The sequence below is a fragment of the Piliocolobus tephrosceles genome, unplaced genomic scaffold, assembly GCF_002776525.5.
Source record: "Piliocolobus tephrosceles isolate RC106 unplaced genomic scaffold, ASM277652v3 unscaffolded_40, whole genome shotgun sequence".
Classification (NCBI taxonomy): Eukaryota; Metazoa; Chordata; class Mammalia; order Primates; family Cercopithecidae; genus Piliocolobus; species Piliocolobus tephrosceles.
Window position 1 is genome coordinate 225,805 of NW_022324309.1, and position 12,438 is coordinate 238,242.

The following is a 12,438-nucleotide window of genomic DNA, read 5'->3' on the forward strand; positions in this document are numbered from 1 at the left end:
AACTGTTCAAATTTCTGCCTGTTACTGAGTTACAAAGTCTCTTTCACATATTCAGGTATGTTTATAGCAATGCCCCACTCCTGATACCAATTTTCTGTATTAGCCCATTCTACCACTGCCATAAAGTAATACCTGAAATTGGGTAATTTATAAAGCACAGAGGTTTAACTGGCTTACAGTTCCACAGGATGTACAGGAAGCATGGCTAGGGAGGCCTCAGGAAACTTTCAAACATTGTGGAAGGGGAAGCAGGCACATCTTACATGGCCAGAGGAGGAGTAAGAGAGAGAAGGGGGAGGTGCTACACACTTTTAAACAACCAGATCTCTTGAAAACTCACTCTCTACCATGAGAACAGCAAGGGGGAAATCCGTCCCCATGATCCAATCACCACCTTGTACCTCATCCAAATTTGACATGAGATTTGGGCAGGGACACAAATCCAAACCATATCATGTGGTATTTTATTTCATTATCTAAAATTATTTTACAGTTATAAAATCTCCTCTCTTTATCACTCTTCAAAGTAATGACTTCTGTTGGTTTCTCTATTCTATACTGGCTTTATAGAATGTTCAGCCAGTTTTCAATAACATAGTTCTTAGTCATGTCAACACATTATTTCATTCTTCATAATGTACAATTCATTATCAGTATAGTTACTACACATAGTTCTTCCATTTTTAACAAACAAAACAAAGTGTATATCGTTTAAATGGTGTATTCCAAGACATTTCTTATATGGCAGGATGATTAAAAGCCTGGGCTTTGAAGTCATTCTTCCATTCAAAAATCATATATTGGTCACCTGCTCTTTGCCAGGCACCGTGCTATGTGTCAGGGATACACTGATGAACAGTAACAGACACTATCTCTGTGGTGCAATTAACTAAGTGAAGAGGACACAGGTTAATCAACTCATCAGAGATATAAATATGTAATTGAGAACTGTATCAAGTGCTGAGAAGAAATAGTACAAGTTTCTGTATGAATTCCTTTTGGAGGGCCTGACCCATTCCACGAGGTCAAAGGAACTTCTCTAAAAGAGCTAAGATCTAAAGGATAATTATCAAGTTACTCAGGAAGAGGAGGGTTGAAAATAACCTTCTGGTCAGAAAGCACAATGGCCCCATGAGGGAAGGCAACATGACAAAGTAAGGAAAATTTGCACATGGTGAGAAGGAGAAAGCAGGCAGGGGTGAGACTGCATGGAGTCTTGAAAGCCATTTCAAGGTATATGGGCTTCACCAGCATGACAATGAGAAGCCACTGAATTTTGAATTTCAGCTAGGAATTCTAGCTCTACTGCCTTTTAGCATATGACATTCAGCTTGATCTTTCCTGTGCCTCAGTTTTCTCACCTGTAAAATGATATAAAAATAAAAATAAGGCCTACTTCATAGAAGATCTATATGACCAAAAAAAAAAAAAAAAAGAGTGAGACTCTCATATATATTACCTATAATTACTGCAAGTCACGTTAGACTTAATCTTTCTCAGTCAGTCTGAAAGATTATATTACTCCTAAATCAATTCTGAAATGGAATCTTCAGCTGTTTGAAGGTCTACCAGATGGACAAGAGAGGAAGCTCTTTGATATAACTACCTATCAGATTATCAGGGTCAATTTCAACATCTCTAACACTAAAATTATCTCCATTCCTCCTAAACCTGCATGTTCCTCCCACTGTTTTTCCTGTAAATGGTACAATCAATCCTTCAATCCTGTAAACTGGAGACTTGGCAGGAAGGCTGAACCTCTCCCTTTTCCTCAGCTCTATATCTAATTAGTCTCAAGTCCTTCAAATTGTACTGGCAAGGCATCGGGTGAATTCCTCCCCCTTTCCTGCCACAATTGGCTGGTTCAGGCCTTCATCCTCTCTTGCTATCCAATTATAATTACTTTATAATAAAACTCTTCAGCTCACAGATTTCACCGCCAATTCACCCTTCAGTTACTTTTATAGAACATAGATCAAATTCTTCTGCTTATAGCTACCCTTTATGGTTCTTCTTCAACTACCATTTATTTAATCTTCCCTCAACTCCCTCTGAGAGAACAAAGTTTAAACTCTTGAGCAGGCACGCCAGGCCCTTTTCAGCTACCCCTTAACCTTTTTCTTAAACCATGCTTCATGCCAGCTCTTTCCTACACACATTCTATATATGTAAAACAACGAAACTGCTTGCACATCTCCAAAATGCACCATGTGCACCTCCCATTGCCTATACATCTTCACTCCTGCAGTGCATTCTACCAGGAATACCATCCTGCCCCAGCTTTCCTGTTCTCATGTGCTGAGCAACATCTACTTCTCCTTCAAGGCCAGCTTGAACATCAACTAGAGTGTAAAGATTTTCTCCCAACTGCTGCCTTACCTACAGATCTTTTCCCTCTTAATGCTCTTTGCACAGACCTCATAAAGCAGTTATCCTACTGTTCTTGTTTCTGTCCATTTATCTCATCCCAGCAGAGGGCACAGAACATTGCTTATCTCCCCATCACATAGAAAAGTACCAGGCTCAGTAGTGGTGCCTCATATATGTTAGGTGAGTGATGAGAAAATAATTAAATTAAATGGAGATGGTTTCATCCTGCTAGATAAGCTGTTAGAGATTTTTAAACAAATTAGAAGATGCTTTAATAAGAACTGAGCTTTCTATCACTGGAAGTTTTCCAGTAGAAAGATGGTTTCTGGAAAACAAAGTCAAAGATTTATATATCAGATTAGAAGCTGGCTAAAGTGTTCTCAAAAGTTCTTTAAACTAAAACTTTGCATTATACTCTGTTCCAATGTTTTTCTCACAGGAGTATACCCAAACATTTCAGCTGTGCACAGAACATTAGTCAAAATAAATAATAACACCAAGCCTTATTCTATAGTAAACAAGGAACCCTGGGAATAAAGCAGCTTTTTCTCAAGGAATTGATTCCAGAAACATTAAATGTCTGAGAGTAGTTTCATCCTCAACAAGTGAGGCTTTACTCACTGGGTTTGAGAAAATGATAACAATAAAAACAAATATAGTGCATGCCTATAGCAAGAAACAGAACTAAAACGAGACTAGGTCAACTCAAAACTAAACCAGATACTAAACCTAGAAGTGCAACTTATGAGGGGGATTCAGGACTCCTTGCTAATCACGTTATTTTCTGCTAATTTTCCAAATTAACTATGAAAATCATCCTTCAAATGCCACTCACATTGGCTAAATTATTAGGAAGATTATAGTTATCATATGTAGCTAGGCTTCATAGCTTCTTACGTTTTCTCCAGTATTGCAACATGTTACTTGAAGCTCAAGGAGATATTTTAAAACTAAACGAAGTATTACTTGATAGAAACATATTTAATATATTATTTGGCAGGACATTTGTCACAATCTCTCTTGCAAAATACTTAGAAAATGCTAGCTTTCAACAAATATTTAGAAACATAAAATTTGCAGTGCTGAGGATATGGTCTGCTTTTGTTTGAATATAATTATATAAAAACAACTCTTGAATCAAGTTGTTTTCTGAATCAGAATTGTATGTGTATGCGCATTTCCTCAGTGTATTATGGAATGTGTACCTATAATTTCCATAAAATAGTAAGGTCACAATTGAGAAAGAGTCCTTTCTATCTTTCGACTGTCTGCCATCTGTAACATATAGTCCCACATAAGATGACAGTGACACAAATAATTTCTGTTCAAGGATGACGGCTGTCTAAAACCACCTACCTAAACTTTTCATGTCAAACCTGTTAACAAAGAGAACGTAAAAGAGAGATCTGAATCTTAGTTACAGCTTTGTGTATATAGAAAAGGACTTTGACAAATAATTCAAATTTTCATAATTTTTATTGGCTAATCTTGAAAATGGAAAAAGTGGACCAGAAGCTTTCCTTCTTTAAAAAAAGGATTTAAATTTTGGGAGTGTTTTTTTTTTTTTTCTGTCTCCCAGGCATGATCATAGCTCATTGCACCTGGAACTCTTGGGCTCAACTGATCCTCCTCCCTTGGTCCCCCAAGTGCTGAGGTTACAGGCATGAGCCACCACACTTACCCTTTAAATTGTTATTTGTTAAAATGTAAAAGTAAGATCAAGCCTTGATTATTTGGAGGCTGGTCGCACAAAGTGACACATGTGTGTTTCATGTTGCCAGGCCTGCTCCCTTCTGCCTTTTTGTGAGTCTGTGCCTTCTCAGCTTCCCTCTACCAGGGGATGGGCAGAAGGAAAGAGAGCAAACAGGCAACACTATTTGCTAAAGCTGTGAAAGAATAGGCCATGTAAATGATGGCTGAAATACCGTCTGGAGATTACTAGTGGGTATCACTTCAGAATGAACATCAATTAATTAGAGCTGAATAAATCAATAGCACCCTGGAGCTGTTCTGACTGATAGTTTTTCTAGACCATCATGTTTTCCTATAGATAGGGTGACCATGCATCCTGATCTGACCAGAAGAGATCCACTGTAAGCCTCTGTTGTTTGGTCATAATTGTTAACAGAAATATCCCCTTTTCTTCAGTCTCCACATTGTCCTGGTTTCCATGATAAAGTATATGATCACCCTATAGTCACTACAGGTAAAAGAAGAGTAAAATGCCTCATTCTACAGGATAGTTTCTGTGCAGTCTAACTGCAGTAAACTCCACTTCCCCCACATCCCTGCTCAGGATTATTCCCTGAGTGGAGTCAATGAGGGAGGAGCCTATTGCTCAGTACGCAGCAGAATGTGCTGTGAAGAATCTTCCATGTACTTCTCAAAAAACACTCCTTAAGATGCATGTAGCAACTCAAGTCTTTGCTCAGCTGAGCCACAATGTATATATAAAAAAGTAGATCAGCTTTACTCTGAGACTAAAAGACTTTTTTTTTTTTTGAGACGGAGTCTCACTTTGCTGCCCAGACTAGAGTGCAGTGACGCAATCTTGGCTCACTGCAACCTCCACCTCCCAGGTTCAAGTGTTTCTTTTGCCTCAGTTCCCCTAGTAGCTAGGATGGCAGCTGCATGCCACCATGCCCAGTTAATTTTTGTATTTTTAGTAGAGACGGGGTTTCGCCATTTTAGCCAGGCTGGTCTGGAACTCCTGACCTCAGGTGATCCACCAGCCTGGGCCTCCCAAAGTGCTAGGATTACAGGCATGAACCACCATGTCCGGCTGACTAAAGGATTTTTTTATGGTTAAAATTTATTTTAAAAGACCACAAACATTTGTTGGAGGGCTTTCCACTATTCCTTAGGAAGAGTTCAAAAATTCTTGAATACCGTTCATAGCATAAAGCTGGGGACACCAATTTAAAATGTAGTATTTCAATATGATTCATAAATGTCCTTCCTGTGAATTCAAACTTCTACTTGCCAAGAATCTAACTCTTCAGATTCTGTATGGATCAAACACCTAAGGTTCACTACGGATGGCCAGAGAAAAAGAAACAGAGCATTGAGCCTCCTGTCATTTCATCTGCCGCACATATATCCCAAAAGCATAAACTAATTTCCTGTCTACTTTTTTAGACTTTCTCTTATAAGTTACTTTTCATATTTTAATCAGGGTAGTTCTTCTCTATTGCTATTATCTTTAGTAATGGTAAGCAAAAAACAATGGCTCTTATATAATGGTGAGATATGGGAGTTTATATTACACATTTAGAAAATTAGAAACAAACACATCTTTGATGAATTTTAAGTTTTCGCCAATGTCAGAAATTTTCAAGGAGAACCATATTTATCTATATTTGTAATAATAGAAAATTGCCATCTAAGAAAGACAAATGACTAAAAAGCTACAGAAGTTGTCTTTAAAATGGTGGAAAGCTCTTATTTCTTTAAATAATACATCATTTAAATTTTACTAGTAACAAAAGCGTATAAATTTGAAATAAAGGTAACCCAAGTCCTTACTCCACCATGGAGAGAAGGTGAATCATGGTCTCAAAAGAACCCTCGGGCAGTTCACCTACCCACACCATCTCCTATGAGCTCCTTCCTATACTGAACTCACAAAACTCATGACAAACCTAGAAGGCCCAATACTTTTGTGCCAACTCCAATACAACAGTACTAGAATCTGGCTTCTTCATCATATGGAAAAGACACGGAATAGATGGCAAATCAAGGTGACTGGATCCATACAATAAAGAGAATGTAGAGCACGTGTGATCTTGAATGTGCTGTGGATTGTTTCTTCTAAGACACATTTATGGCTTACACTTAAAAACACAACAATGCCTTACATTTTTAAAAAAATACTCAATATATACTTTTTAACTTAAAAAAAAAAACACAAAAAAACTCTGATTTTTGACTCTCAGAACAGGAAAACAAAATTGAATGGGTTCCCAATGTTTTTGTGATTAAGATTTATTCGTCTTTTCCCTAAAATCCTAGTGGGGTAGAAAAGGTAAGAAGGTACCAATATAGTAAAAATAGATGAAAAAAACTAAGACTACTTAAAATGCCAGTGCAGAGTAAAAGCCTATAGCTTTTGACCTCATGGGTAATGGGGACAAGGTTATCAATCCTGCAAACCCAGAGGGAGGAACAATCTCCCTCTTCATAGTCAGAATGTGAAGTCTGGTTTAAGAAGTGGGGTTCATATGCCACACTGATGTGTTCTACTTGTAATTCCAACGAGAACTAAAAGCTAGTGTTAAAGCTCAGACCAGCAGCATTGGCGTCACAGAGGAGCTTGTTAGAAATGCACTCTCAGGTAGAACTCAGGACACACTAAATCCAAATCTGCATTTTAACAAGATCTCCAGGTGATGTGCATGCACTCTGAGGTTTTAGAAGCACTGTTCCAGAGAACTTGGAATGAGCAGGTGGACAGCTAATCCCTTCCTTCTGAGGATGTTTACTTGACTTCTCTCATGCAAATAAATCCACCACTGTCTCCAGCAATTTAACTTCTACTACACTTGGATAAAAAACAAAACTGGACTTTCAATTCCTGTTCTGCTACTTACTAGCAAGTTATTGAATTACTCTCTGAGTACCAGTTTCTTTACCTAAAAAAGAGAGAGAGAGACAGACTAAGAAAACTATTTTATGGGTCTATTATGAGAATTAGATGAGAGTAATGTTAAGAATGGCCAGGAATGTTTCCAGCACAGGCTGAAAATGACTTCTTACTTGGTAATGATAGGATCTGCAAACATTGCCTTAACACTGAAAAAGTAAAATGAGTATCCCTAAAATTAGCCTATTATACATTTCATACTATTCTAACAAAAATCCCAACAGATTTTTTTTTTTTTTTTTTTGAGACAGAGTGTCACTGTCGTCAGCTTGTAGCATAGTGGGGCAATCTTAGCTCGCTGCAACATCCGCCTCCTGGGTTCAAGTGATTCCCCCACTTCAGTCTCCCGAGTAGCTGGGATTACAGGCGCCAAAACGCCCAGCTCATTTTTGTATTTTTAGTAGAGATGGGTTTCACCATGTTGGCCAGAATGGTCTCAATCTCTTGACCTTGTGGACCGCCTACCTTGACCTCCCAAAGTGCTGGGATTACAGGTGTGATCCACGGTGCCCAGCCCCAACAGATATTTTTAATTGGATAAAATAATCTTAAAAAACATTTTTTAAAAGAAATCTTAACCAAGTCAAGAAAAGAAGGCATATATATATATACACACACACACACACACACATTTATATTTATACATATATTTATATTTATTTTTATACATAATATATTTATATTTATACATATAAAATCTTGTAGAAAATTATATTACAGGCCGGGCACAGTGGCTCACACCTGTAATCCCAGCACTTTGGGAGGCCGAGGCGGGTGGATCATGAGGTCAGGAATTCGAGACTACCCTGGCCAATATGGTGAAACCCCATCTCTACTAAAAAATACAAAAATTAGCCAGGCATGGTGGTATGCACCTGTAGTCCCAGTTTTCCAGGAGGCCAAGGCAGGAGAATCACTTGAACCCAGGAGGCGGAGGTTGCAGTGAGCTGAGATTGCGCCACTGGACTCCAGCCTGGTGACAGAGTGAGACTCCATCTCAAAAAAAAAAAAAAAGAAGAATATTATATTACAAAGAATATAGAAAAGTTTGTTTAACTATTGTACAGAAACAGATAACATAAATGAAATTAACACTTAAAATATAGGGCAAACCTAAATGATAAATATGAAATAGTTAATGAATATGAAATGAAATGATATATATGAAAAATATATATAAAATGATGCTCGTGCTCACTGGTAGTGGGGTAGGTACAAAATAAAGTAACAATGAGATAATACTTTAAATGTTTCAGATTGGCAAAAATTTAGAAGTGCCATGTTACCGACAAGATGGCAACAAATATTTTTGTACATATAATGGGGTAATTACTGCTTTTATTTTTAGGGAACAGATTCCCAGAACAAGATTGCTGGGTCAAAGGAACTGCAGTAGTGGTAGCAATAGTAGCAGTATTAATCATAACAATAACAATTACTATGATTAGTACCATAATGATAGTAGCAGTTCACCTCCTGGTAATCTGCTAGAACATCATCATTATTGTAGTAGTTATAGTAATAACTGCAATACTGCTATTGCATAGATAGCACTTATTATGTGCCACTGTTCTCAGTGCTTTATATATGTTAACTCTAATCCTCCTCACAACAACTTTAAAAAATAGGTAACTTATGATTCCTATTTTACAGGCTAGGAAACAGACACTAAATGTGCCTGGCAAACATAGTGAGAAGCATTAGCTATTTTGTATGTTAGTTAGATAGGTTGGCTACTTTTGTTTTTGTTGTTATCACATATATTTTTACATAGCAATTCCACTCCTATGACTCTAACTCAAGTGAGAAACTAATTTAACAACAAAAAAATCAAGGATTTACATGTATAGTAGTGTGTATCTGTCATGGACAGGTATGAGTAAATCTATCTTTGTATGAAACAAAATACAGAAAAATGTACACAAGATGCTTAACCTGGACTATTTTGTTGAAGCGTAGATGATATTGGGAGAAGAGGAGGGCTGGAGAAAGAGGGAAGCAATCCAAATAAGTCAATAAATCGGAACACACTCACATACACACTGCACACAAAGATAGAAAGTTAGAAGGTTTAAGTACAGGGTAACAGCAAAGAAATAATGTTTACATTCTCTGGGGACACAAAGAGCCCTGGAAGAGTTTCAGGAATAGGTGCTTCTTTGCAAATTTCATTTCCAAGAGGAGTGATACTTTTGTTGAATGATTTGGTTCTCTTTCTTCCCCACAGTATAGAGTAATAAGAAATTTTTCAAAGCTTTATTCTTTATCGAACAACAACAACAATCTTAGTAATTCTACGATTCAAAACTCAGTAAGGTTCAAGTTAAAGACACTGTCTAGGGGCAAGAAAGCTGAGTTCTGTTCCTGGCACTGCCACCATTGGACTTTTATTTGATCTTTGGCAAGTCACTTAATCTGCACTTAATTTCCTCACTCACAAAGGAAGGAAGTTCAACCAGGCCATCTTTAAAGATCCTTTTAGAAGTGGAATGTGATGATTCTATAATTAAAAAGCACAATGTAGTGAAGTGAAAAACTAGTAAATAGGTGTGATAAGTATCAAACATTTTAAAGAAATGGAGTTTAAAATCTTAAGAACTTGTAATGATCCAGGTAATTTAATGATTCACTTAAAAATCGAACTTGTAAGAAGTATAAACTACAATAAGATCAACTTGTGATTTTACATTTCCAAATGGTGAATTTAACTACTCAATGCTTTAATTTTGAGAAATTAATGCTTTAATGTTGAGAAAAGGAATGCTGCTATTTTAGATATTTTCAGATTATTCACGTAAGTAAGACTGAATTTGTCCTTTAAAATGGGGCCATCTATAAGGTGCAGCTCAACCAAAATGTCATCTTCTAGAGACCACATGTAATAGTTCTATGAAAAAAAGGCTGGGCAATGCCAGCCAGTCAGCATGCCAGCCAGTCAGCCACATAAATAAATTCCACAATAAAATTTGTAACAGAAAATTTTGAATAAAATTGTTAATAGAACACAAAAAAATGGAAATAACAATTTGCTTAAGAATGGCAGCCTCCTGAAGCAACATTCACAGTTTAAATTGTTATACCTTCCTAAGTTTTATAAGTAATAATATGATTATTAATCATACTCTATGAAAATTTAAAGCATAAAAAGTCATTAACTCATAGGGCATAAAGATTTCCATGAGCTTTTTACATTTTATGTATTTTTATTTCCTTAAATGGTTATGGGATTTTCCAAAAGCATACACACAATTCCTTAAACTTTGCCAACTTAGAATTAGTTACATAAAAATCACCCTTCAGACCGTATGGAATCCCCCAGACAAATCTACTCAGCCTTTCTATGATAGGTTATCTGGGTGTGAATTCCCTGCCCACCCCCCAAAAAAATATTAAGACTTGGCCCACCTAGATTTTACAGGCGACAAAGATGTAAAGAAACAATTTCTGGCTTGCACAGTATCTAAAATTCCCGCAAACAAGCGGCTCCCTAAGTAGTATGTCATAATTTTCTTATCTATGAGTACAAGCACGTGCATTTATTTATATCCCTAGATTAACTTCAAGTCTAATTTTACTGCCAGTAGTATCCAGGGGTGGATTTCTTTGTTCTAATTACAAATGGAACTTGAGCTAGATCAAAGGCATTTTAAGAAGGTCAAATTTTACTTCTCTGAAAAATAGAGGGTGTTATCCCGTGTAATTAATTAATGCTTAGCCATGCCCTTTGGCGCATTATCCGGTAGCTGCAGAAAACCAGAGCCAGCCGTCCCCACCTGTTGGTGCAGTGAAACTTACTTACCCAAAAGAGCAGATTGAGGGCGTAGAGCAGGCAGCGCAGACACTTCACCGAATCTTCTCTGGCCATTGTGAGCCCCGTAAGGGAGAAGCCCCATCCTTTCACCACATCCTACTCCCAAGGGCAAAACGGCAGCGATCTGCAGGGGGCGGGGGAGAGAGAACAGGGGACATTTCACCATCACGCTCCCCACTGCCTGCCCGTCCCTCCTCTGCCAGCCCTCAGCAGGGTCCAGAGGGTCCTGAAGCCCAGTGCATTCGAGACATCGCCTCATCAAAACTCATTTGTTAAAGTCATAATAGTAATTAAACTCTCAAAAGTTCCAAACTGGCTTCAGATAACACCTGCTGGGAAAAGAAAAGAGCAACTATCCGGATGAATGAAGTCGCACAGTAAACTCGCGTTCTCAGGGAACACGCGACGGGGCCCTGTGTATTCTGATGAGACGCTCTTGAAAACCTCCCTCACCACGCCCCTCCTCGGGGACCGCTCTGCTCGGAACTGTCCTGAAGGTTAGAAAACACACTGCCCCCTACCCCGGACACGTCACAGGCGCCACCGGCAAGCCCGAGAGCAAGAGCACCCTTCCAGTTAGGACAGTTCCTGGGCACTCCAACTCCGCACCCCTCTACCCTGCCCCGCAGCTCGGGTGTGAATGCAAGGGACTGGGGGGGTGGGGGGAGGGTTCGGGGGGCGCAGCGCGGAGCTGGGATTCCGCCCGGCGACTAGGGTTTCTCTGGGAGAACGTGAGAAATGATATTTTCGGCCCTAGAATGATGGATTAGCCTGGGACACGGGGCAGGGGGCGGGGAGGGGACGCGGGGGAATTAGGGCCCGTGCAGCTGTGCAGACGCCGGGTTAGTCATTCAAATCCCCTTCCCCCGCCCCGGCCGCTCCCGCGACCCCTCGCTCAAAGCCGCCCGCGGAGCACAAAGCGAGCGCGGACACCGACCCAGCCATCGCGTCCGCGCGCCCCCGACAGGGCGCGAGGGGAAGCGCCGGCGGCAGGGAGCCCCAGAGCCAGCCCTTACTTAAGTAGTTTAGCACACAGCGCGGAGGGCAGCCGCCGGCGGGCTGGCGGGACAGCGGGCAGGAAAGGCGACAGACGCGCGGCCACTTACCGTAGGCGCTGGGCCCCGTGCCCCCCGCCCGCCGGGGTATAGTCGGGGACGCACGGCGGGGGCTCATCGGAGCAGGGACCTTCTTCGCGGAGAACCGGAGGGCTTCATTGGCTTCAGCTGGAGACGCTTCTTTCTCTTCCTCTCCCCCCGCCGCCGCCGTCGCCGCCTCCTGGGAAAAAGAAAAAAAAAAAAAAAGTCCTGGGCAGCAGTTGCTGGAAAGTCTCTGCTAAGCCACCTCCCAGCGCCGCTGTCCCTCCCAAGTCCTCTCCGAGTCCGGACGAGGCAGCGGCGGCAGTCAGGGCCAGCTGCACAAACTCTCAGCGCATGCTCGAGCCGCTGTTTGCCGGGGTTGGGTCCTAGTGGGTGTTTCTTGTCCCTCTCACCCAGCGAGAGTCCCCAAAGGGGCGCTTCACCTCTGCAGGATAGGGTCCGGAAGATAATGCCTAGGAACTTGGGAGAAGCCCGTGCAGTAAATCCCTTTAAAATGGTGGTGTCGAAGGAATGGAGGC

The 12,438-nt window shown here is 40.2% G+C and overlaps 1 protein-coding gene across 1 annotated transcript in view; it reads right to left on the reverse strand.

Moving 5' to 3' along the window:
• Window positions 1–12,232, reverse strand: part of LOC113224822 (tetraspanin-12) — a 70,496-nt gene extending 58,264 nt beyond the window's left edge. The window contains exons 1-2 of the mRNA XM_026454316.1: window positions 11,930–12,232; window positions 10,812–10,947 (exon numbers count right to left, since the gene is read on the reverse strand). Coding sequence (XP_026310101.1) covers window positions 10,812–10,877 — 66 coding nt within the window. The 5' untranslated portion in view covers window positions 10,878–10,947; window positions 11,930–12,232. The remainder of the gene's footprint in view (window positions 1–10,811; window positions 10,948–11,929) is intronic.
• Between the last annotated feature and the right edge of the window lie 206 nt (window positions 12,233–12,438).